This window comes from Coptis chinensis, chromosome 7 (genome assembly GCF_015680905.1).
Source record: "Coptis chinensis isolate HL-2020 chromosome 7, ASM1568090v1, whole genome shotgun sequence".
In the NCBI taxonomy this organism is placed as follows: domain Eukaryota; kingdom Viridiplantae; phylum Streptophyta; class Magnoliopsida; order Ranunculales; family Ranunculaceae; genus Coptis; species Coptis chinensis.
This window is the reverse complement of record NC_141462.1, coordinates 86,070,327-86,097,111: the sequence shown is the minus strand read 5'-3', so window position 1 is coordinate 86,097,111 and position 26,785 is coordinate 86,070,327. Positions and strand designations below refer to the sequence as shown.

The 26,785-nt window shown below is 39.6% G+C and overlaps 3 protein-coding genes and 1 long non-coding RNA gene across 8 annotated transcripts; 1 reads left to right on the top strand and 3 right to left on the bottom strand.

The window, feature by feature from the left end:
• Positions 1-7,120: 7,120 nt before the first annotated feature.
• Positions 7,121-12,895, bottom strand: LOC147489587 (uncharacterized). Its single transcript, XM_086570687.1, has 4 exons — positions 12,372-12,895; positions 11,378-11,863; positions 8,134-8,643; positions 7,121-7,597 (listed from the first exon to the last, which is right to left on the bottom strand). Exons 1-4 carry the CDS (start codon positions 12,852-12,854, stop codon positions 7,514-7,516), a joined length of 1,563 nt encoding a protein of 520 aa, XP_086426813.1. The 5' UTR covers positions 12,855-12,895; the 3' UTR covers positions 7,121-7,513.
• A 51-nt stretch (positions 12,896-12,946) lies between these two features.
• Positions 12,947-17,604, top strand: LOC147489586 (uncharacterized). 3 transcript variants are annotated; one of them, XM_086570689.1, is made up of 11 exons: positions 12,947-13,127; positions 13,221-13,276; positions 13,394-13,518; positions 13,603-13,697; positions 14,843-15,048; positions 15,683-15,871; positions 15,964-16,164; positions 16,425-16,578; positions 16,668-16,731; positions 17,142-17,207; positions 17,293-17,604. In XM_086570689.1, the coding sequence occupies exons 1-11, from the start codon at positions 13,035-13,037 to the stop codon at positions 17,367-17,369; spliced, it is 1,326 nt and encodes a 441-aa protein (XP_086426815.1). In that variant the 5' UTR covers positions 12,947-13,034; the 3' UTR covers positions 17,370-17,604. The 3 variants fall into 3 exon arrangements, with proteins under 3 accessions (XP_086426815.1, XP_086426814.1, XP_086426816.1); XM_086570688.1 differs by having other exon boundaries at positions 16,668-16,755; XM_086570690.1 differs by lacking the exon at positions 17,293-17,604 and having other exon boundaries at positions 17,014-17,191.
• Positions 17,605-18,537: 933 nt separating this feature from the next.
• LOC147489585 (uncharacterized) lies at positions 18,538-21,196 on the bottom strand. The gene is made up of 2 exons (XR_015200787.1): positions 20,384-21,196; positions 18,538-19,530 (listed from the first exon to the last, which is right to left on the bottom strand). It is a non-coding gene; the product is annotated as an uncharacterized LOC147489585 (long non-coding RNA).
• A 799-nt stretch (positions 21,197-21,995) lies between these two features.
• LOC147489584 (uncharacterized) lies at positions 21,996-25,519 on the bottom strand. Of its 3 annotated transcripts, XM_086570026.1 has the most exons (3): positions 25,342-25,519; positions 22,615-25,232; positions 21,996-22,471 (listed from the first exon to the last, which is right to left on the bottom strand). In XM_086570026.1, the coding sequence occupies exons 2-3, from the start codon at positions 25,139-25,141 to the stop codon at positions 22,134-22,136; spliced, it is 2,865 nt and encodes a 954-aa protein (XP_086426152.1). In that variant the 5' UTR covers positions 25,142-25,232; positions 25,342-25,519; the 3' UTR covers positions 21,996-22,133. The 3 variants fall into 3 exon arrangements, with proteins under 3 accessions (XP_086426152.1, XP_086426153.1, XP_086426151.1); XM_086570027.1 differs by having other exon boundaries at positions 21,996-22,484; positions 22,615-25,485; XM_086570025.1 differs by having other exon boundaries at positions 22,615-25,483.
• Between the last annotated feature and the right edge of the window lie 1,266 nt (positions 25,520-26,785).

The window sequence follows — 26,785 nt, the reverse complement described above, 5'->3', positions numbered from 1 at the left end:
TTGAGTTTATGTTAAATGAAAAACAGAATATACAACATCAGTGGTTCTACTGATAAAACTTTTTCAGCAAATAAGTATTCCAAGGGCGAGGCAACAATTTCCCCTCTTGGGTTTTTATCCAGTACGCTCCATTGCCTACAACGCGTTCCACAATGTATGGGCCTTCCCATGTAGGTGCTAATTTGGAGTCGTCTTGCGTCTTCTTTAACACTAGATCACCAGGCTGGAAAGATCTAAGATGCACTCGTTTATTGTAGGAGTTCTTCAGAGTTTGTTGGAAAGAAGCGACTCTGATGGCGGCTAAGTCACGCCGTTCTTCTAGCAGGTCGACCTCTCGTGCTAAAACGGAGTCATTGTGTCCCGTCTCTACGAGTTCTAACCGAGTCGTAGTGACTGTCAATTCGGTGGGAATTATGGCCTCTGTGCCATAACACAAGGAAAATGGAGATTCGCCTGTACTGGACCGAGTTGTGGTGCGATGAGCCCACAAAATGTTCTCTAACTGATTCGACCATTGGCTCTTGTTCTTCTCAATCTTTTTCTTCAAATTTTATAAGATTTCTTTGTTGCTGGCTTCTGCTTGACCATTACTCTGAGCGTATTGTGGAGTAGAAAATGCATGAACGATCTTCCACTTGGCTAAAAATTCTTTAACTGTTCTGCCTTTGAATTTGGGGCCATTGTCCATCACTAGTGTATGTGGTAAACCAAATCTGGTGATGATGTGAGTCCAGATGAAGTTTCTGACATGTGATTCTTTGACATGCGTTAAAGGAATGGCTTCGACCCACTTAGTGAAATAGTCGGTTGCAGCTAAAACGAAGCGGAAACCGGTGCTTTTCTGTGGAATAAATGGTCCCATGATGTCCATGCCCCACATGTGAAATGCCATGGACTCGCTATACTGATCAGCTCGCGAGCAGGCTGGATGATGTTGTGGCTGAATGTTTGGCATCTTATACACTTGAGGACGTATGCTTTGGCATCGATCAGCATACGGGGCCAAAAGTATCATTGGGAAATTGCTTTATGGGCTAAAGAGCGACCTCCAGCATGGTTTCCACATTCTCTTTCATGGATTTCCGCAAAAATCAATTGACCCTGCTATGGAGTAATGCACCGCAAGTGTGGGCCACCAGCAAATTTCCTTAATAACTTGTTATGAAGTAAGCAATAGTGACGAGCTTGATATGGTATTGGCCTAGCCTTGGTACGTTCTATAGGGAGCGTGCCATGCTGAATGTAGTCTATGATGGGTTGCATCCATGTCTGACTCAACTGATTAGCGGCGAGAGGGAGCAGATCGCTTATTGCTAAGGCGTGCTCGACTTGGTACGCAGGTCGGTCGACTACTTCGATGAGTAGTTATCTTGGGACGCAATTCGGTGTTTGAGTGGCTAAGTAAGCTAAACTGTCTGCGTGACGGTTCTCGTCACGCAAAAAATGATGTATGGTAACTTTCTTAAAAGAAGGCAATAAATGATGTACGACTTGAAGATATTTTTAAAGGTTACCTTCATGGGTAGTGTACTCTTTTGCAATCTGGCGAACGACCAGTTGCGAGTCACTAAAGACTTGAAGTTCCCAGATACACCGAAGTCAGAATACCATCACGAAGTCCCATGATCAATTCTTCATACTCTGCCTCGTTGTTGGAAGTTGTGAAGTCGATTCGAACTGACTTCTCTACCATAGCTCCATCGGGTGACACTAAGACGACTCCAATGCCACTCCCTCCAGGGTTGCTAGAGCCATCTACAAAGAGAGACCAGATTGATTTGATATGTTCCTTTATGTCTGCGAGCTCCGCTTCTGGTTCCCAATTTGGGTCATCGACAGGGAAATCTGCTAGGAAATCTGCGACGACTTGACCTTTTTGAGAAGTTCGAGGTACAAACTCCATGTGGTGTTCGCCGAGTTCTTCGGCCATACTACCATACGAGTAGTCTTGTTTTCTTTATGGAAGATTTTCTTCAAGGGGAGGCTGGTAAGTACTTTGATCGGATGTGCTTGAAAGTACGGCCTGAATTTTCTTGTCGAATACAACAAAGCAAGTACGGCTCTTTCCAGGAAAGAATAATTCCTTTCGGCTGGCGTGAGTGTCTTACTTGTAAAGTAGATCGGTTTTTCTGAGTTGTTCTCCTCTTTGAGGAGAACTGAGCTGATGGCGAAGTCTGATACTGCAAGATAGAGCCCCAGTGTTTCGCCATCTGTGGGTTTGGTTAAGACTGGAGGCGTGGTGAGGTACTCTTTGAGAGTGGCGAATGCTTGGTGGCATTGATCGTTCCATGAGAACTGCTCACCTTTTTTGAAGAGTTGTAGGAACGGTCGGCACTTGTCTGACGCCCTGGATATGAATCGGTTAAGTGCAGCGACCATGCCTGACAACTTCTGTATCTGTTTCTTTGTCTGTGGATCGGGCATGTCTAAGAAGGCTCGGATTTGATCTGGATTTGCTTCGATCCCTCGTTGTGACACCTGATATCCTAGAAATTTTTCGGAGGACGCTCCAAAGAGGCATTTCTCTGGGTTCAGCCTCATTCGAGTTTAGCGTAATCTGGAGAACGCTTGCTCAAGGTGAGTGAGGTGGTCGCCTGCTTTCTTGCTTTTGACGACCATGTCGTCGATGTAAACCTCCATGGTATCACCTAACATGTCCTGAAACATGTCAGTTACTAGACGTTGATACGTCGCTCCAGCATTCTTAAGGCCGAACGGGAGAACGTTGTAGCAATAAATTCCTTGCTCGGTAATGAACGAGGTCTTCTCTTGATCTTCCTCAGCGAGTGGGATCTGGTTGTATCCGCTATATGCGTCCATGAAGGAGAGAAGTTCGTGACCACAGATTTGGTCGACAAGTCGGTCAATGCAAGGTAGGGGAAAACTATCTTCCGGTGTTTCTTTATTGACATTCGTGAAATCGACGCATAGGCGAACTGTTCCATTCTTTTTGGGGACCGCCACGATGTTGGCGATCCAGTCGGGATAGTCCACTTTTCTGATGAAACCGACTTGCTTGAGTTTGTCGACTTCGTCATTAATGGCTTTCTAAAATCGCAGGGATAATCGGCGAGGTCGTTCACGAACTAGTCTAGCATTGGGATTTACATTTAATCTATGACATGCTACATTAGGATCTATTCCGGGCACATCGATATACGACCAAGCGAAAACATCTTTATTCATAGCCAAAAAGTTTACAAGTTGGGCCTTGAGTGTGGGGTCAAGGTTAGCCCCTACATAGATGAACTTGGGATCATTATCAGTTCCTAGGTTCACTCGCTCTCTGTCTGCATGCTGAGGTGTTGTCTTTGGCACTGATACTGCCTCAAATGGTGATAAGTTATCGATCTGAGGGAGAGTGAAATTGGCCGCAGGAGCTGGAGCTATATCTGTGGTGACGACAACAGGGGCTGGAATGGCTTCTGTGGTCATGACAACAGAGTCTAGGGTGACCTCCGGAATTGATATTTGTTGCGCAAAACATGATGACGCGACTTTTGGGGTGCTAACTGGTGGAACAACAATAGTGGATGTGACTTCTGGGGTTTTGACTGTTGGATCGACAACAACTTATGCGACTTCTGAGATCCGATCTGATGGATCGACAATGGTTGGACTGACTTCTGGAGTTAAAACAGACGACTGAACCTTCTTGCTGGAGCCCCTAGCGTGCTGTTTCGATACTTTGGCTCTGACCTCGGCAACCAGGTCTTTGCCCATTGTATAACTAGTGGTCTCGTTCCTTATGTGGATTGGTCCATTGTCGGTCTTACTTGCTGACAGTATTTGGTTACAATGATACGCTTCAAGTTGATTGAAGCGCAGTTCCATCATTCCTCTAGGGCCTGGAAAACGGAGAACTTGATGCAATGTTGACGGTACAGCTTGCATTTGATGGATCCACCGCCGACCTAGTATGGCGTTATAGGACGACTTGATGTCCAGAACGCTGAAGCGTGTATTGCAGCTGATTTTGTCTTCTTTAGACCCTACCGATACTGGGAGTATGATGTCACTGATGTGGTCGGCCCTTGAGCCATTGAATCCATAAAGGGGGGCAATCGGATCTATGAGGACTGATTTGGGTAAACTCATCTCTTGAATGGTGTGATAAAATAAAATGTCGCATGAGCTCCCAGGGTCGATCAGACGCCGCTTTACTGTCCAATCGCTAATCTTGACGTGGACAACAAGTGCGTCATTGTGAGGGAGGCAGACCTTGTTGAGGTCGGCCTCTGTGAAAATGATATCTCCCCGAAGTTGCGACGAAGCCGGCGAGCGCAGTTGCCTGGAAGTGAAATGATACACTTCCTGAAGAGCGCCGACACGACGTCTTTTCTCTCTGGAGGAGGTTACAGAATCATCGGGGAAAGTAATCATATGAATGGTTCTAGCATTGTCACGATCCGACGAAAGTGTTGTTTTCGCCGCGGGCGAACGGTCTCGGACGCCCTTCGCTTTGAGGGCGAGCTTGAAACTCTTGGTGGTTACGGCGCGAGGCGGGATCGATCATCGCATCGGGCGAGCCATAAGTTTATGGCGCAAATCGCCGTCGGGAATATTGGTGTATCGCTTAATATGACCCGAAATTTCCACAAGGTCCTGAAGATAGTGCTTAAGCCCCCAGCACGCATTGGTTTCATGGCATTTTGCTTTGTGGAATGTGCAGTAGGGCTTGTCAGGTCGATCTATTGGTTGCCTCACATCTGGTCGGAAGTATGAGGCGCGCTGGATCTTGTCCAGTATGTAACTGGGGGAGCGTGTCAAGACAGCGAACTCTCTGCTGTTGTCTGATCGGATAGCTGCTTTTGGTGCAAGCGACCTGGATCGCTTTTTGGTACGCGGGGTATGATTAGAGATCACTGCCACCTCCTGGTCCTCGGCTAAACCACTGGACTTCAAACCTTCTTACAACTTAATATACTTGTCGACCCGTGCATACAGTTCGGACAACGTTTCTGGGCACTCTTTCATCAACGATCTGGAGAGGTCGGTATTACACACTCGACAGGTGTTAGAAAATGTCAGTGTGGCAAAAGACTCTTTTAGGCCGCTTTCCATACATAACAGCTTGGCCTTGAACCGTCCTAAGAATTGGCGAATGGTTTCGTCTTCCCTGAATGATAGCTGGAACAGTGAGTCAAGATCCACTTTCTTTCGCCGTTGCAGCACGTATTGACCGCAAACGCGGATCGAAGTCGCTCAAAGGTTTTGATAGAATCGGGCCTCAAGAGAAGAACCAATCAAGTCGCCATCCTTGAGACCGGCCGGAAATAATCGATAGTGAAGGTGATCAAACTCGGGGGAACTGTAAAGCGCCAAACTTTGGATGTAGCGAGCCACATGCTGACCGGGGCACATGCTGCCATCGTACATTGGGAAACGTGGTCGATGAAATCTTGAGGAGATGGTTTATCGAGGACCTCGGCGACCGAACGGAGACGTCGCGGTATGTCTTGAGCATCTTTTGAACAATCTGGTCGATCCTTTCTTCGCGACTCCGGGCCGATCCTTTGATGATAATTGTTAATCCGCTGATTAACTTCGCTGATGCCGCTCTCGACGACGCTACCGACCGGGTTGTTTGTTGGTAGGCATCTACTTGTGCTCGTAAAGCGGCATTTTCTTGCCCGAAAGCAAGGAAATGCTCGCTTGTTAAACCCACCGACATTGCAGGTTTTGAACCCGAAGCTTCAAGGCTTGCCATGCTTCGTAGGCTTGAGAATTGTTGGTTTTTGAGTTGTGTGAAAGTGATTTCTCAAGTAATCGAAACCACAGACGGCGCCAATGTAAAGGGGTGTTTATGTTTTTCTTTAGATGCGATGAAGAGAGGAAAATGGGTGGAGGTTTTCTGGAGAGACCGAAGTTCATCGAGGAGCGAAATGCCTCACGATCCTCTCTTGGTTTTTCAGGGGAGAGAGGAATCAGGCCTCACGTAGTTCATGTAGGTGGTATTTATAGGCCTAAGGAAGTGATGATCCTAGAGACACGTGTATCTCTTTGCACATGTGTAGGGTGGAGATTATGAATGAGTGTTGGGCTGGTTTTAGTATAAGTCGTGGGCTGATTGGGAGTTAGCGCGGTAGTCCCTATTTTCCGGTGGTGGAAAGTACAAGTAAGATTTTGGTAATGATTACACCTGGTGGTGACTTTATCTGAGGCATTCTGTCTCTGGCCGTTTGTTCGTACTGAGACATCCTTGAACGAGCTTAAGCGTACCACCTACATGAAGGGAACTGCTCACAGATCGGTCTTGGAGGTCGATGTCCTGAGTTCACCTATGTTGTGCGCGTGTGCAACATTCCTTAATGAGGATATTACTCCTCTACACAAGGGAGTTGCTCACAGATCGGTCTTGGAGGTCGATGTCCTGAGTTCACTTATGTTCTGCGCGTGTGCAATATTCCTTAATGAAGACATTACTCCCCTACATTAATGAAGCTGAACTTTGAACAATTCTATCACTCTGGCTCTAGGTCTCTCCTTCAAATGCAAATCAAATCCAAAATCAATAAACTTCAGATGATTGACTCCGGGGTTGACGGGAGAGAGTACATATACCACGATAGTATGGGAGCACATAAGTATTTCGCTGGGAAAACCCTAGTGTATTTGCTGTCTTAATAAGTTGATTTGGTGCCAATATGACAACGTCAGGATCTTTATATACGTGCATCCAACCTTCCACGGCGCTTCACTCTCGAAAATTCTTCATAAAATGACTATGACTCGTTATTATTAGGAGAATGAATTGCAGAATCAATAACGGAAACATTGTTAAGAGAGAGATTTTTGGTGGAAAAGAAACATACGCTTTGTCCATCTTGCTTAGCCGAAAGTTTTGCTGTTTCAGCTCTTTAGTCAGTTTACCCTGCGATGTTCCTTAAACTGGCAATAAATCCTAATACGAAACAACACTGATAATATGAATATGACGTAAACTTTCACTTTAATATGGGCTATCTGACCACTTATAATAAAAATGAGTACTATGTGCATCACTTCGTGCAATCATGGTCATCAGAATAGACTCAGCAAGATTTCCAGCATCTAACCACTAGTAACATGCCACCTCTGGTCGAAAGACACAGAGCTACAACAAGTTTTCTACACAATAAAATGGAAACAGATCATGATTTTATTATCCTTTCAAGAACAAAAACGTTTGCAATCAAAACGTCTATCAATCCAGTTCCCCGGGAAAATACCAAGAAAGACACATAATGAGATAACTTTTCTCAACCTGAATGAATTACTCCCTATCGATTCTCAGCATATACATTTACGGATTTACCTCATTGGCTTATGCATCTTCATCCATAACTTTATCTTTGCGCCAAACAACATGTTCTCAAAGAACTACATGTTTCCTAAATCCCCAAAATAATTGTTCAAGTCATGGATGCCCTGAATAGATAATCGCAAAATGATTGAACAAACAGATGTGATTTATGGAACCCCTGTTTTTACTGTAAAACTTAACGGAGGACTTGATGCAACCAAGAAAGAGCTATAACGGAGATGAGAAGCTAAACTGTATGCCGGTCTTGCCGCGGTCATGCTCAAATTGTTTCAGTATGTAGCAGTAGTTAATCTGAAAACATAATCAAGTTTAAATCAGGAACAGTTAAGGAATTCTGACAGGTTTTTGTAATAAACCAAGAAGATAAATCACTTTCATCTATTTGGCATTACAGAAATCGGTATTCAAGGTTAAAAAAAAACGCATTGAGGCTTAATCCTCAAGGCACACCTAACGAATTTTAAGCGTTTAGCACCTTGAGGCTTAAGCCTTACACGTCTTTACGTATTTTTACTATTTCCTTCTTATTTCAATTTTTTGATGGCTCATAATTTCTTTAAAGACTACAAACTCCCTATTATCTTATGGTTTGAGCATCAAAACACCTCATTCTATCAGAAATTACAACTTCCATCATCCAACCTCATCTTTCCTCATTCTCATTTTTTTTTTAAATGAGGCTTAAGCCTCAGGCCTCACAGAGGCATAGCGCCTTGAGGAGTAGATACGTTCTTTAAGACACTGCCGCTATCTGATGGGATTCTTCCAGACAACAAGTTCACCTTCAGGGTGATCATAACATGAAAATACTAGGATAAATTACTGACCTCCATTCGAAAAAGTCTGGTGGGAACAATTATCCCAGCACCAATGGAACTCCGGAATGACTCTCCAAATTTCCTAAACGAGAAGTTTTGAAACTCGTTTTCTGTCAGTTTGGTGAGATTTCCAGTAGAAGCAAATAGATGTCCATGAATTCCAGCATCTCTGAACACCTTCAAAGGAAGATTGAACGACAGGTCTGCAAAAGCACTACAGGCAAGGTCTCCACCAAGGACATCCCTTCCTGTACAGTTAGCCGAACTTCCTGATCCATCAATCATCGCCCTTCTCTCTTCAGTAGGACCTAATCCTCGAGACTTGAACCCCAACAATGTTGTTGGGCCACCCAAAGTGCACACTGGAGAAGAATTGCCACCAAGGAAGAATCTCTCAGATATAGGCGAAGGCAAGTTCATAAATCCTCTTCCCCATGGAAGAATAGCACCCACAGATACCCCAAAGTTCAATGCAGCATTATAAAAGCCCAGAGGAAAAGCACAGCGAAGATCGAACTCCTGCTCAAAATGAATAAAAAATAAGGGAACTCGGTAATTTATAAAAAGAGGTAGAACTGGTTCTTTTGTACTATTCTGATAAAAATACATAACTAACTACATACGTACACATATAATTAATTGAGTACCACCTGTAGCGAGTGCAACTAAAAAGATGAACTTAACAGAAAAAACCTAAAATGACGGAATAATAAGCAGGGATCCAAGATTATAACAGCATGAAAACACTTTCAGGATAAACAATAAAGATGACAAGCTACATAATTGGCAAGTATGGGTCAGTACGTAAATGAATTAATGTGTTAGTAATTCAAAAACATCAGAATTTGGCACTTCAGCCACCCGCCCAGTCTTCATTCCTAGGACAACATACAAAAAATGCTACCACCAGGATTCCTGGAACGTAACAGAAGATAACAGATGGAGATTCCAGTTGTGCTAGTGGCTGCATTCCTAACATTTATTCTATTTTCTTCCAACTCAATTTATGTTCTCAAGATTTCCAATACATCTGAGATCAGATCTATGCCTATACAGACTGCAACAATAACAAATTGCTTATTCTTTTCTGGTGTAAATAATAACAAATTGTTTATCATCAATTGTTGCCATATTTTCCCTGCTCCCTCACTAAACAGTCAGAGGCTTAGTGATTCAGTCAAACACATATTTGCCTGTAATTAGGTGCAAATGATCAACCCAAGCCAAAATCACCTAAATTTATCTTTTGTTTTTTTATGACACTTTTTCATTTCTCATCTAAGCATCTCTTAATCTTGTTAAAAACTGTTGTGCCCTATAAACCATTATTGAACAAGATCTCACTTAGACAAAATTGTTCAGCCCAAGCGCTGCCCCTATACCACCGTTAGGGGGGCCTCAGATAAGGTCCGTGCCCCAAGGCTCAATGTGGCCATCTGCATAAGGCTCCACATATCTCCAAACGATCTCCTACTTGGAGACAGGAAATCTGAAACTAAACTAATTACCTAAGAACTTAATGCATTCAATTCCATAGTCTTCAAGCAAGAAAAGCAATTCAAGTTGAGCATGTCTTCAAGCTGATTAGTTGTGTATACATATTAAGTAGGTCATAATGTGATATACATCAAAACTTTCTATTTTTCATAATTAAATATTGTGGGAAAAAGGGCAGAATATTCGTATTAGCAGCCTGGGCATGGCTATGCAACCTAATCTAGCCATTGCATGCGCCTGCGATGACATAGAAGCTCCCTCGTACAAGATTTATATTTTCTCTCAATTTTCCTTTTTCCTATTCATTGTATTTCCTAGTAAACCATGGATAAAGGGATGCCAATTTAGCATGAAACCTGACCGGGGTAAAAGCCAAAGCGCAACACAAATCATTAGAATTGGATCATGGACAGATCCATTGACGCCAGAGCTTAAGGACACGCCCAAGTTCAATTTTAACACAAAATACTATAATTGGGGGGACTATCACATAGGCTCTGGCCTGACGCCTATATATCACCTGTGCATGTGACTACATATCAAGGACATGTGCTAGGCAATTGCCTACGTTCTAGGCCCAACCCTAGCACCTAGCCATTTCCTGCACAGGTAACTACATAGCTCCCTCACACATAATCTATATTTCAGTTCTCTTTTCCTTTTTGATATTTTAATTTCTTGATAAATCAGCGACTTAGGGATGGTAATTCAGCCCAAAACCTGAGCAATTCAGAGCCCAACACAAGTCATTTCTATTGCAGATCAAGCTTAAAAACACACACAAGTCTGATAATAACCCCAAAATGTTACAGCTGGTAGGACTTTAACGGTATTAGCGACACGTGGGACTATAGGATACATAATTTTGATTTACATGTGCACCGTGTATGAGCCCAATGAGGTAATAAACTAAAAAGCCCAAGTGCTTAGCGAAGGTGTACATATATTTGTATTACTTTTCGGTAGTGACCAGCATAGGAGAACAGAAACAAACAAGTTATGGCTTTAAACGTTCCACTTTCTGTTCCAACTTATTATGTGGAAACTGGAAAGTCACACTCAGACAACAAGGTCATGCAGAGTAACAAGGTCACCGAGCCCAAAAAAGGAAAAAAGTAAAACAAGGTCATGCCGAGATAACCACTAAGGAAGCAATGACGATACAACACAAAATATAGATTGAAGGTTTTGTTCATCTGTTTACACCAATACAATAATAAAAGTCGATTGGTATTTAGCCACTTCATTGTAATGCTTTCCTATTGTATTGTGGGCTATATCAGAGCCTATTTTCATATATTAAAATAAGTAAATATTGACCGAGCAAAGAAAAAAAGTAGATTTGCTATAAGCCCAATATGAAAGTATGTGTCTCAACCCCTTGTCGAATCCAATAGGTCTGAAAGAACAGTACCCAACACAGTATCATATGCCATCCCACCACAGCCCAACACCCCCCCACCACGCAGACACACACACCAAAAGAAAAACAACGTAACGTGTATTAAACCCTTAGTGTTGAATCTAATAGGTCTAAAATATGAGAACATAGACACAAACACACACATTCAATGAACGTCGACTGTTAAAACGTGGTATTCATAAAAAAAAAACAGAAGATCAGAGGCAAACAAACAATTGTACAATCAAATATCCAACTTCCAATGAATAATAAGGTTATAGCAAGACACTACTCGACAGAATCACAGAACACAACTACGCTTTAAAGTAAACAAGAACATAGAGAGAGTGAGACCTGGCGTAAAAATCGCAAGCTCCGACTATCAGGTGAAAGCCCGCCAACTTGGGTACTGGAAACAAAAGCATATCCTCGTGTTGGCCTCAGAGGAGAATCTCTCCTATCGATAGTGAATTTGTACTTAAGCGATGAGAGCAAACTATGCCCAAGCTGCTTCCTAACCGACCTCGAGGACATTTGTGATGGATCTGTTAAATTACGCCAAGTGAGATTGTAAGCCAAATCATGATGCCTCATTGAAAGTAAGCCAACTGAAAGACCAAACATTCTCTCTTTGTAAGAAGAAATCTTCAACCAATCTTGAGATAGTAGCGATATCCGAGCCGTTACAGGGTTTGATAATCGTTTAAACCTCGGTAAATAAACTCCAGCACTGATATCTGAAGCTTGATCCCAACCATAAGCCCATGTACTATCCCATATGTCACCATATCCAAACCTGTTTTTCAACTTTACTGTCCCCTCGAGAGAATAAGACCTAGCCTACAAAAAATAATGTCATAAAAGAAACAAAGTGTGAACATAAATATAGGTAAACCATTTCAACTTATTTCACATAAAATGTTTTGCTTCCCTGCACATGCATACCAATATGACTGCTCACATCGTATATCACAGCTACGAATATAGAGGTTATGCACAGCTTATATCAACACATCATACCCTGGTTGTTTGCCGCCCTTATTAAATAATATGTGAATAGCTGTAAGAAACACTTACTATCATTTTTGCAAACAACATATGGCCTACTTTATTCACTACAAATTACTGAGAACATTCAAATTGTGATATTAAGGGAGGCAACACTCTATCATAAGTTAACAACTACAAATCTTTAAAACCATAGAACTTGACTTTCATCAAAACCCAATAACCTAAACTAGCTAATATCAAATTTTCCCACGCAATGTACGTGTGTCAACAACATTTTTACCCTTGAAACAAACATATATAACAATCATACAAATACTACATAGAGCAGAAAAAATACCTCGGGCTTGGAGTAAATGCCGATATTGCCTTGAACAGAGTTTTCATTTTCAACAACTTCAATAACAACATTTGCAGTACCAGGTAACTCAAGTGGACCAGAATCAAGAGTAATATTAACAGAATCAAAAATATCAAGATTCTGAAGACGTGAATTAACTAAACCAGCAGCTTGAAGTAACTCTTGCATAGTCGTAGCAGTTTTTAAGGATTCAACTTCACTTTCAAGTAATGAATCTTTTGTTTTCTTGTTTCCTTTAATGATTATGTCGTGGACACGTAAGTTGACTTTTTCTTTTGATAATCTGTTCATTAGATTTACTAATTTGTTTCTCTCTGTTTTCAATCTCTCCATTTTCCTCATTGTATCTTCTTCTTCTTCTTCTTCGATGACGTCATCTTCTTCTTCTACGGTGTTGTCGTTTTCTTGATTTTTGTCTTTTTCGGTTTTAGGGTTTTGGTCGTCTGAGACTGAGTCTGCCATTGCTGTTTTTTTGGTGTGAGAAAGAAATTTGTTTATTAGGAGAGAGAAAATGAACTTTGCAAAATTGCAAGTTACTAAAACGGTTCGGGTTTGGGTCTTCTTGCGTAACATGGAGAACCCACACCGGCCCGACCCGCTTATTACAATCCCATGATCACTCTTGTTCTTTTGTGAGCAGAAATGAGTCTCCTCATAAGGCGACTCGTCCAACGCGCATTCAACTTCCCCACCACCACTCCTGCTACTTCTTCAGCCATTTCTTTTTCTCGACGCGTAAGTTTCTCGCGTATATGGACGGACACCTTCAAACACCTGTTCCTTTTTAAACATTTGCATGATCTGACGACCTTTATGAACTTTTTACAGTATGCTGTCCAGGCACCAGTATCAGAAGAAGAAGCAAAAGCAGTTGTGTCTCCAAGGTAGTCTTTCTTTTACAGTCATTCTCTTCGTTGGATAAGAAAATGGATAGACATGCTTTCACTACATGCCCATTGTTTTACCAGAAGACAGGATTCACTTTTTTGTTGTTTGTGAAGGAAGGGTCCAAGAATTTCAAATGGCCTTAATTGGGCTCTTGCTGGAAAAGGTGTAATTGTACAAGACAAATCACATTATAACTTGAGCTCTTCTGAGTTAAAGCATTTCGGTGGTACCATTGCAGGTAAACAGTAAATTTCGTATTTGTGCTTCTCAGTGTTTTCGTTAAAATAAATGAAGAATGAGTATTTTTAGGTTTAGTTTTCAGAGAGTTTGTCTGGTATACCGGTTCATGTAAGAGGAGATGTCACTGGAAGGACCCCCAAGATTTCAAAAGCAGAATATGGTAAACTACTAAAACATGTATGTATCAACTCAGACTCGTTTCCGTTTTTGTTCTTATTTTGCGTACTCAATGTTCTTCAGATATAAATGCTGGCTTTGTTTTTTTATTTTTTTTTGACCGCACTGTTATAATATGAATTTTGAACCAATTGTTATTCAATCAGTAAAGCTTTCGATTCAGCGTGATGTCCTCCTTTCTCACATTCCATAGTTTTGGGTTTGTAATGTGTGTTTATACATCCTCGTCTTTGCTAGTTCTAAAACATGTTCAGTATGTGTGGGAAAATCTTGAAATAGTTTGCAGTGCTTGCATTCTTGTTCAGGGCCATGATATACGAATCACTATATTCCTAGTATAAAAATCCCCTAATGGAAATGCGCACTAAGCTCTTTTGTAGCATGGCTTGTTTTAGACCTGGAATGAAAGATATTTGAGCATGTTGTTATCTTAATTGAAAATGTCTAACGACTGTTTCATTGGATAGTAATATGAATTTTTATGTATATATGTTTATAATAGTTTGTGTAAATTCTTTACTTCCAAACAAAGGAACCGGAGAATTTTTATACTCAAGACCCAAGACGAAGTAGATACACAAGCTGATAATGGAAGTCAAGGTAACTCTATTTGGCTGGTCTAGGGCTATGGGAAGTTTGAAGGAAATAAGATTCTAAGACTTTATAATCAATTTGGATTCTATTGCATTCCGACACTAATCAAGGGTTGTATCTTCGGGAGTGTGCAATTTGATATCTTGCTAGGTGGAGACTACTTTTATTGTAATGAGATTTCTTTTTAAGTTAATGGAATATATCTTCTACCGTTCAAAAAATAAAAGTTTAATTTCTTTACTGATAGCCCTGTTACTGCTTTCATGTCTAAAACTTTGCATAAAAGGTAAAATCGCAACAAAGTATTTGAACATTATTGAATGTATTCTATCAATGATTATTCATGCTATTATCTGATATTTCTTATCTAATGGAAAAGTTTGTTGTCCCATTTTTTACCTACAAATGGTAAGAGATTCACATTTTCATTTAATTTATTGTTTTGGAAATATGGTGCAGTAACTGCTATAACAAGCCTTTTTTAATTATATAGTGGTTAATTTGTTGTAACATCTTATGAATAATAACTTTCTGTTCTTTTTCCTTTCTAGGTTACATCTCACATTTCATCCATCTCGGATGTGTTTGTTCATGATGGGGCTGTTGGATCATCCTTAATATGTGATGCAAAAGTTCGAGTCATAAGTGACAGCCCCTCAGCTGTATTGTCACTTTCCAATGTTCTCTGGAAAACCCCTACACGTGCTGTTTCCCACGATTCCTGTCCTCTGACTGTTTATGTTGCTACCTCTATAAGGTAATCATGAGTTACCATATGTATAAGTGTAGAACTACTATTAAACAGGTACCTTCAAGATTGGGCAAAGCTAAATATACATATTGCGCAAATTCGCAGAATCGTATATTTTGGTTTTTATTTTCTTCATTTTGAGGGTAATATAATGATAACTTTTTTCAAAGATCTTTACCATATTCACAACATAGGTAGCTTTAGTTTTAATATGAAGGACAACTAATTCAGCTGGTCTAGGGGTTTATCATGTTTAGAGACTTCAATCTTGGGGACGTTGTGATTTGTTTTCTGTTATTAAAACGTGTTAGATTGTGGCTTACTAAATTACCCATCATATGGCCATATACAGATAGGCTGAGGACTGTTTTTTGGTAAAGATGATCCCTGCGTTGTGGAGATGATTGTCGAAAATAATACCACATTAAAGGTGGAGTCCATGTTATTATTTAGACTAGGCTATACATGTTAAATTGAGTTGATTTATCTGGGGAGTGGGGATTGATGGAGTCAAACTTTTCATTCTTTTTAACAAAATCGAAAACGACTTTCAGTTCCATGTTTGGAGTAGAGGTTCACTGCTTTAGTTGATTTCTTAATTTATAGTTTACGTCTAATATTTTGTTTGTTGGCCATGCAGTCCAAATTTTTTGGAATCTATTGGCCTTGCTTCACAAGTAAATTCAGGGCTGCTAGCTGCCGATATAGAACGTTCCTCTCTCATCCTTTGTGGAAAAGCCTTTTCAAATACGAAAAGTATCAAAGATGCACTTGCAGCTGTTGCTGAACCTGTTATTTCAGCAAGAGGGGGCCTTCTTCTGTCTGCTAGGTAAAGCACTATCTATTTGCTATTTAGATTCGTTTTCCTATGTTCTTTGTGAGCACTCATTAACATGACCAAAAATATACTGTTCATGTTAGGCTCCTTGTATCTGGCGACTCTGTGGTCCTTCTCTTTGCGACAGAGGATGTCATCAAGAGCTGCTCCAGTACAGTGTTGTCCGCAGATGCAGGTGTCATCCTTTCTTCTGATGGTGTTTCATCACTGTTTCAAACAGGAGATTCCACTACACTCACCTTGTTCAAATTGCCATCTGCTGTCATCCTTGCATCTGCTGATAGGTATTACAAAAAATTTAAAAAAAAACAAAAAAAATGATGCTGCGTCTCTTAAAATTTTCTGTAGAATCATGAAGAAATCTGGAAAGAACTCTAGTGGTTTTGTCACTGAAGTGGCGATGATCCATCTCTATGAGGACGGTTTGATCACTATATAGTGTCGAAGCCTCTGGCACCTTTTAGGGATTAACGTTCAGTCATTTTCACTCTGTCAAATTTTACTTATTTATTATTATTATTATTTAATGTTCTTTTGAATGCAGTTCGGGCATCCTCCCTTCTGCATCAAAACTCTCTCCAGGTCAAGCAGCTTATCACTTCTTGGCAGGTTATCAGAATGGGAAGTTTGTGCCAGCATACAGCAATGGGCCTTCAGCTCTTGACCCTTTAGAGCTTGCAAAGTCCTTTCTGTCAAAGGTAAATAGTTCTTGTTTCTTGTCTACAAACTTCAGCATTTGTATCCTGTGTTGCTCGTGTAATGCATTGTTTGTTTTCCCTTGTTGCAGTTAAAAGATCATCAAATTCCATCTTTTCTGGTCAATGTCAACAAAGGAGATAAGAAAGTTACTGGTAAGGTGGAAAAAAGAGCGTTCGGTAAGTTCCACATTAATTGAGATACTGGAATTGTTGTACTTCGTACATACCTAATTGACTGATATGTATGTGCATATATTTTGCTACTCAATGAGTGCTAGATTGTCAGGCAAAACCTAATCAACCTATTTGGACTGAGTCTAATCTTAAACTTCTCTCTTTTTAAGACTGTCGAAAGGTATCAGTTTGCTTAAAAATAAAACGACCTCTGGTGGTTTCAACTCATGGGGTACTTGGAACTGGAAATTGTTTTCTCAGGGTAAAATGCTCCTTAGGGTGGTTCTTTTCACAAGATCTATTGGTCTGTTGAAGGCTTTTGTTTCTCGGGGCGTAGTTATGGAAAGAGTTGGCTATGATTCCAAAAAATAACTTCCCTTCTTTTACAGGCAACAAACTTGTCAAGTTGATTCAGTCGACCCTGTCTATGAACATTCCACCATTCAATCCCAAAGGTAGCTTTCTTCGATCAACATCTTGCTTATGTATACACGTACAAGAGTATCTTTTATTAAGTATTTAGTACTGATTTATTTGCAGCTGGAGACTTTCAAAGTATGTACAAGAACTTTGTATCAAGCAAACACAGAGAATTACCCGAGGAGTTCTGCTTCTAGGTCCCCTTAGTGGTGTTTGTGTGTGTGCATGTCTTACATGATATCCTGAACAATTGGATTTCGTATTGTAATATATGTTTCTGGAAATGGTGCAAAGATGCTGCATTTCTTAGTAGAACTAGCCATTTGGCCCGGCCTATGGCCGGACTTGCTACATAAATAGCTAATGACTCAAAAACCTAAAGTCCACCTGAATAAATAATATATGTATATTGATAGCTAATGATTCATTGCATATTTTGTTTGAAGAGTTTATGTTTTTCTATTTTTTTTAAAGAGATTGCAAGCTCTCAAACCTTGCTATCCTTGCAGTAAGTTAGGGTTCCTGAGTTACTACTTTGGAGAGGTCTCACTTTTCATGTTTCTTTTTGTTTAAGAATGGTGATAAGAGGAAGAGAGAGGTTTTTCTTTTGTACTTTCTGTTTTTTTGTTTTTTTACGAACAATTGAAAATGGCGTGGATTTGTTCTTTTTTTTTCTGCGGAGGGTGACATGTCTCTATTAGAGTAAAAAGGGGACTGACGTGTTTCACTGAGAGCATTCCCAACTACTCAGTATTCATGGTCAATCATGAGTATAACAATAGAAGATGTATTATAATGGGGTTTTAACCTATGCATGGTATAAACAAACAGTACTACGACTATCAAATATTTGTACTTTTTTTATAACCGAGGTGGACTGTTATACTCGAATAACAAAGGCCTTGTTTGGCATCCTGCAGTCCTGCCCCATCTTATAGTTATTGGTCACAACGCACTTTCTATAACTAATATATATGATATTATCTTTCTCCAAAAAAAGTTCAAATTAAATTCATTATCTTTCTACAACTAACAATCATGGTAAGCATATATGCAAAACTCTCAGAGAGCAAAATACCGCATGATGCTCATAAAAACGAAGAGTAACAGAGTTGTAGAAAACAAAAATCTTATACCTAAGAAAAGAAGAGAAATGCATCCGTCAAACAAAATTAATGACCAATAAAAACAGAAGGCTATCACCATAAATCAAAATGTTTCAAGATCTTGAAATAAAAACCGGATAGATCAAATAATAGGGACGATCCAATTAGTCGACCTCCTCAATCTTGGGGCCGGACCGCTTCCACCAACAAAGACCATCCTCATCCATACCAAAGACCACCCATATCGGCACACCGGCTCCCCTCGGTACATCTTTGCAATGATGGGGTTGCGATGCTCTCCGGCTCCTTCATCTTGTCATCAAACTTGTCGACCTCGCAAAGTCGATTCTTTGTCGAGCCACTGGATGGCCTGGTCAATTGCATCCTCAATCTTCTTCTTGTCAGCTGGGTCAAGCTTGGCACTAATCTTCTCGTCCTTGATAGTGTTCCTCATGTTGTAAGCATAGTTCTCCAAAGCATTCTTCGACTCAACCTTCTTCTTGTGTTCCTCATCCTTAGATTTGTATTTCTCTGCCTCCTGAACCATCTTCTCGATTTTATCCTTGGGCAACCTACCCTTGTCATTGGTGATGGTGATCTTATTCTTCTGCCCTGTGGTCTTGTCCTCAGCAAAGACATTCAAGATACCATTGGCATCAATGTCAAAGCAAACAGTAATCTGGGGGACACCACGTGGAGCAGGGGGGATTCCTGAAAGCTCAAATTTACCCAGCATGTTGTTGTCCCTGGTTCTGGTTCTCTCATCCTCGAATACTTGGATCAACACACCTGGCTGGTTGTCGGAGTATGTAGAGAAGACCTATTCCTTCTTGGTGGGGATGGTTGTGTTCCTTGGGATCAAGGTAGTCATGACACCTCCGGCAGTTTCCAACCCAAGGGAAAGTGGAGTGACATCCAGTAGCAAAAGGTCTTGGACCTTCTCGTTACCCTCACCACTAAGAATAGCAGCTTGAACAGCGGCACCATAAGCAACAGCCTCATCAGGATTAATAATTGACAAAACCATTACACTGTTCAACACGGTATTCTATGATTACTATTTACAATAATCATGGATCAAAATAAAATATTACCAACCACTATGCAATGATACCTATGAGAGTAATAGTCCCTTCATCAATATTAACCAAGCCTTGTAGTAGTAAGCTACAAAACCTAGTTTGCTATATACGTAAACATACCCACCATGAGTAGTATATAGCATAATCATTGAAATCCAAGTAACAACTAGCTGTTCAAGAAGATCTAAGTTAAGGAAATGAAGACAAAACAAAAGAAATTATAATATCAAGTGAAATTTCATATTATTCCTAACCGTCTCAATCGGGAGCATTAGTTTTTGAATTCATGGTTGTTATTCCATCAAGTGGAAATTTTCAGATCATGTCAAAGTGTCTCGATCACTTGTGTAACAGCTTTGGAATTCATAACCACTACTCATTTTGCACCACTCCATATAACGAAGAGACTGACAGTAAATGTTTCAGGCAAACCATTTTTCTTTATAAATTTTAACCAATGCATTACAGCGTTGAAAGAAACAACAACCCATGATCAATTTAGTAATCTGAATTTGTAGACCATCCGCTGAAGCATTTCATCAAATAAGTGGATAAAAATAAATCAAATTTCGAAACACAATCAATTTCATGAACAACTATCAAATGGAAAATTAATACAAAAAATATATGCACTAAATATTCTTGTCCATATTACCTAATGCAGTAATCTAAAAAGACACGCTAGTCAACTTTCCTTCCCAATGTCCCCATTAATTTCAATGTTCTCCTTCGTTACATGGACACACAACATTGATTGGCTTTTTTTTATATATAAAAAAAATGAACTTACTGGGATCCTGAACTTATTATTCATAATTGTTATGGGCAATGGTTAAAATAACTTCATTATACGTAACATGCTCATCAACCATCTTAATCAAGATTCAGACTACAACATGTTCACAATAGAAACAATTTCGTTCAAAAATTAGTCTATCCCAAGGTAATTATCTAGGTGTACGTGTGTTCTTTCAGTGAGGGTACAGGACTTGAATCAAAAGTTACTAAGTTAAAAAAACTCACCATTGAGTATGTCAGCTAAGCTTCCCATAAGGTAGTAATCCGAAAGAATGACTTTGATCCTTTTGGCAAATAGATACGCCCTCACCTGCAAAAGATACTCACTGCCCTTGCTAACCTGCGCTATACGCTCAACTCTCCTCCCAAACTCCTTCCTCCTAACTGTTACCTTACTAAATCTTTTCGCTGCATAAACAGTTCCATCCAATAAAACCACCTTCTCAAATATTCCCACACCACTCTCTCCCATCATTTGGACTGAACCCAACATCACTTCTCTCAAACAAAGCACCCCCCTCACCCTTGACTTATTAAATGACCCTCCATCACACATGTTAAGTGGGAGTTCACCTGTTAGACCAACAATGCATTCCTCATCCTCATCAGTACACTGCTGTGATGATAAACAACTACCCTCTCCATATCTAAGGCTTCTAATATTCTTGTTAGTACTTTTTCTTCTTCCGATAAATGCTCTTGATAACATCTCATCAACAGCTTTGGAGAAGGTGTTGAAGGGAAGATGAGAAGAGAATAGTGAGCAAGCAAAGCTAGCAAGCTAGAACATTTTTTAGACGTTGGGGTTTGTCCTGTTTTTTGTTTTGATATGGATGCATTAGAAATATCGACAGCCAGGTTGGTGTTAGAGAGTTTCATTTGTTACAGAAAAACGAAAGAAAGATTCCATTGATATCCAATAAAACATAGATGCTCGGTAGTTGTTTCTTCAACTGAATGAAGATTTTTATAGTATGCTATGCTCAATCTACGCTTTTGTTGAAAAATTACAAAAATGATAAACAGCTCAGAGATAGAAAATCATACCTTTCTTCTTCTTTCTAAAAGTAACTCGCTTTTATCACGGCTAGGAAAACTCTCATCAACAACTCCATGCCGAAGTTGAATAAAATTAGACTCTTTTATGTCTCCATCGGTTTCTGCTTGTCAAAGATGTTGTTTGTTGGAACCCAAGCAGCGCCGTAACTTGGAACCCTGTATTTCTGGCTACAGGCTGAATCTTTCCCATTCTTTTTCTTTGCCATACTCTCTGTATTGGTGGCTTCCTTCAGTTGAGAGAAGAACATAACTAAAGGCTTGGAGTATCTTTAAATCTAACTACTTGAAGAAGAGAAGAATAAGAGAGAGGGTTTGAAGAGATGATTTTTTTTTTGGAGAGTTGCGAGTGTTTTGTAGAATTGAAAAAAAAAAGTATAGAAAGAGGTTTTTATCTATTTTGGGTTACGAACAATTGAAATCGGCAAAAAAGGGCGTAGAATTCCTTTTTTTATGAAAAATCTGACGTGTCAGTCTCAGAGAAAAATCTGACGTGGGTCACTAGGAACATTTTCCACTACTCAGTATTAATGGTCTTTGATTTGTAGTTTCCAGATCATATTAAATGGAAGCTTCTGGCTACAAGGATCCTTGAGCAAATGAAAGATGTATCTGACAAAGTAACATGAAAAAAGAAAGTTGACATTCTGAGTAATGTCTCTTGATTAGTTACTTTCTGTTTTTCGTTTGTTACTTTAGTAGTCTGCCCTCCACTGTTCGATAATCCCAGTTTTCAAGGAAATCACCATAGGACCTGTATATTAGGGCAAAATTGCAACCATTTATGCGTAACGTGGTAATACGTTAGATATAGGGAGTGAATATTCAGTCATTTTACAAAGGTTTGAAGTACAGTTCAGTTGTCAAAGGTTTGAAATACGAATATAAGTATTATATAACACAACACACTCCAGTGATGTTAGAGACCAGAAGATACAGAGTTTCTTATAGCATTCATTTTGCTGACAGCATCACTCGCTGCCATGCGATCTTTTGGCAATGGAGCACAACATGAGAGACCAATCCTAATAACCGAAACCAAGCATTCTTCGGTTCTGGATTCTATTTCGTTGAGCAACAAAGGATCGACGATCTCCATAACTCGATTGGGCAATGCCCCCATAACAAAATCACGAAGGCATAGACCGTCTTTGAACATTTCGCCAGTTGGTCTCTTTCCTGTGAACATTTCCAGCAAGAGAATCCCGTAACTGTAGATGTCCCCATGTGTAGAAACTTGTCCATCCATGCCATACTCTGCAGTCTCTTACTATCATTAGAATATTAAGCGAGTACATAAAGTTATACTTGGTCAGGAGAAAACAAATCACCATATCTACATGGTTTTCAGAATACTAGGTTGGATTACTTAAATAGTAAACAGTTTTCAATGAACATACCTGGAGGAATATAGCCAATAGATCCCTTCAAACCGGCTGACTTTGTCCAACTTTTTGGTATATCACTACTTGTTTCGAGGAGGATCCTTGCTAACCCGAAGTCCCCAACATGAGCAATCATGTCTTCATCAAGCAGAATATTACTTGGCTTTAGATCACAATGAACAATAGTGGTTTCACATAAGCAATGAAGATATTCCAATCCAAAAGCAACGTCCATCGCTATGCTTATTCTCTGGATAAAACTTAAACTCTTGAACTGTTTCCAGCCATTAGCGTGTGGATGCAACCAATCTTCAAGGCTTCCGTTTGACATGAACTCAAAAACTAGCGCTTTGAAATCATTCCCTTTGAAGTCCAGGCTAGAGCAGACAGTAATAACCTTGATGAGATTACGGTGTCGGATGTTTTTCAGGGCATCACATTCTGCTATGAAACATTTGTAAGCTCCTTGTTTCTGAAGGTTCAGAACCTTTATGGCAAAAGTTGTCACTTCATCACTGAGAACTCCTTTGTACACCGAACCAAAACTCCCCTCACCGAGCAAGCAATTTGATGAAAACCCATTCGTCGCTTTAAAAATATCCGAGTATGAAGCACCAGAATGCCAGTTTTCAGAAGATTTAGCTGTAGCACCGCTTCTCTTTCTCAAATTTCTTATCCAATAAAGTGTGGCAAAGAAAGACAAAAGCAGTAGAAGTATAATCCCAATTGTTAAACAAGTGAATTTTCTCCAAGAAAGAAAATTTCCAGACGTAGGTGCTTGTTTAGCGCACAAAGGCAAACTTAGTTCTGTGGAGCCGCCACAAAGCTTCCTGTTTCCACGCACCATAACTGCACTTGCATTTGTGAAGACTCCTTGTTTTGGCACTTCACCCTCCAAATCATTGAAGGAAAGATCGAGGTACGTTAGAGATAAAATGTTCCCTAGAAACTCAGGAATCTGCCCGGAAATATTATTATGTGAAAGATCTATGATTTGGATGCCTCTCAAGTCTCTTAGTGACATGGGGATGGTTCCTTGAAATAAGTTACCCCCCATTTTTAGGCGTTCTAAGCTACGACAATTGGCTAGTGTGACTGGAACTTCACCGGACAGTTTGTTCTCTGATATTTCCAACTCTCCAAGATTAATTAAATTACCCACTTCCAACGGTAAATAACCACTTAAAGAGTTATGGGAAACAGAGAAAGAAATCGAAAGGGAAGAAAGACTAAGTACCTCTTTTGGTATGGTACCAGTGAGATTATTCTGAGAGATGTTCAAAACTAGCAGTTTTTGACAGTATCCTAGACTTGGGGGTATAGTTCCCTCCAGCCTGTTTTCCTGAATATAGAGAGAGTTCAGTAGAGTCAAGTTACCAAGAGAGGACGGTATAAGTCCCGTGAACCTGTTTCCGTTGAAGTGCATTATCTCTAACTTTTGAAGCTTCCCAATGCCAAACGGAATGCTACCATTGAAGAAATTATTTTCCAAGCCTAAATGGCTCACATTGACAAGATTCTCAATCCCTGTTGGAATGCTTCCATCTATAAGGTTCCCACCTATTGTCAATATGTTTAAGTGACGCGACAGATTGGCTATGGAGTTTGGTAGTTTGCCTCTGAGGCGATTGTTCTCCAGACCCAACATCTCTAGACCACTACAATTAACCAATGAAGTGATGACACTGCTCAAGTCATCGCCGTGGTCAGATCCAAGTCGGTTAACGCCAAAGTTTAGTCTTATTAGATCTTGTAACCTTCCCAAGTTTACTGGCACCGACCCAATGAGCTCGTTCTCACCAAAATCAAGTATTTGAAGTCCTGATGAATTTGACAATGAATCAGGAATCAGTCCTTGGAAATTGTTTGCACCCCCAGCAAATATCTTGAGATTAGGAAGTGTGAGGCCTACATTTGGTGGAAGGCGACCATGCAGTTGGTTCGTTGTAACAGAGAAGTAATATATAGATGATAAATTATACAGAGAGGGAGGAAGGACACCGGACAACATATTCTCGAAAATTGTGAAAAATTCCAACTGCGATAGTCGACCTAAGGCTTCTGGTATGGTCCCATGGAAACTATTTAATGCAAGTGAAAGTATAACGAGGGATGAATAATTTCCTATCCAAGGTGGGATAACTCCTGTAAGATTGTTAGCGCCGATACGAAAGGAGACAAGATTCTTGAGATAACTAAGCTGGTATGGTATGTCTCCTTTTAACTCATTGTAAGCAACATCCAGAAATCTAAGGTCTAAGCATTGTGTCAGATTTACAGGAATTGCACCTTGGAAGGAATTGTGGGTAAGATTGAGATACTGTAATCTTGTTAAGCGACCAACTTCTTCGGGTATTCTCCCGTTGAAGCCGTTGTTCCTCAGATTGATTCCTGTGAGGAAGCTAAGATTGCCTAGTGAAGGTGACAAAGACCCAACCAACTCCTGGTTCACTAAGCTTAAAACTACCACTCTTTGATCAAAGAGACTGCACGTGACTCCTGTCCACCCGCAGAAATGAAGAGAGTCATTCCAAGAGCTCATCACTCGAAGTGGATCCCGAGTTATCCCATCCTTGAATGCGAGCAAAGCGAGTTTATCTGTTTCGTTTCCAAAAAATGCAGCAGATGAACCACTGCAATAAAGAAGAACAATATGAATATATATTGATAAATACAACCCCAATGCAAAAGGTAGACGATCCATCAGGGTAGTATGAACAACGAAACAAACTTGATCCATACTTTTTTGCAAATGGTCATATGCTATATCCCGAATTTATTTTTAATGGACAGAATCCGTTTTCATGATATGCTCAAATATACAGGAATTTTGTAATCACTTGGGGAGTGTTTGTTTGTAATCACTTAGGGAGTGTTTTTTTTTTTTGTTTTTGTAAGTGCTTATTACTTATTTCCAGTGTAAGTGGTGGACCACCTTTAGTTATGGGAGCAGTTCTAGGAACATATTTTATCACCTAAACAAACTCAAAATTGTTATGACATTTATAAGTTTTGGATTAGGTTAATTTTTTGTAGATATGATCTCCTAACTATTCTAAACATTGTCACAAATAATCAAAAAAAAAAAAAAAAAAAAAAACTTGCCAAATTGTAGTTAACAATTTACAAATTTTGGCTAATTGTAGACCGTTCATTTTCACCATTTTTGATACTATATTTGGCAAGTTTAGAAATTTTTTATTTTTTTTATTATTTGTGACAATATTTTAAATAGCTATGAGATTATATCTACAAAAAATTAGCCTAATCCAAAACTTATAAATGTCCTAACAAACCCCTCCCTTTAGTACCTGTTGAACCTAGCACCTAAGCAAGATAGTCCAAACTCCAAACCAACATGCTACTTTGTGTTTCTTATATAAGAAATTCATTTTGATATATAATACTAATTAATATTGAATTAAAATATGTATTTATTCATTTTATTATTGTAATTATTAAAAAATTTACTAAATAAACATCAATCGGTCTGACCGAGTCGAACCATAGGTGAACCTGGTTGAACCATTTTAACAAAAAATCGGTTCGATCATTGGTTCAGTTTTCAAAACATTGTTTATAAGTGCGAAAAGTGTAAGTAACAAAACTTGACTTATGGAAACATATAAATAGTAAACACTTATATAAGTAGTAAATACTTATAAGTGGCAAAAAACAAATACGCCCTTAAGGTAATAGTGATCATATTTATTAGAGGACAAAGGAGATTGAATCTGATTATGAACCAATTTGAATTATTATGTTGAATTGAGGATGAGTTAATCAAGTAGGACCATAGAAACCATAGACGCGGGGTGTCACATTTTGCTAAAATTGTCAACGCACTATGAACATCATTCTGATCGGGCCACCTCCATTATTTGGAACCTAGCTAGACGTACTTTACTTATTTTCTATCTAATAAAAAAGGTCGGTGTGGGCCTTCTCCTCACAAGTTATGACATAGCGGATCCAAATACTTATAGGGTATGTGCAGTTTATTATTTGGGCACAAGAGTACTAGATCATTGTTGATTTTGTCAACAATGTCTGCTATAAGCACGGGTTATATGCTAGTTAAGGGCTATTTGTTTTTTTGGGTTAAGTTATAAAAGGGTCTTATAAAATGGTTTGTTTTCCATTTTAAGTTCCTTATATAAGCACTTGTAAAAATAGAAAAAATAAA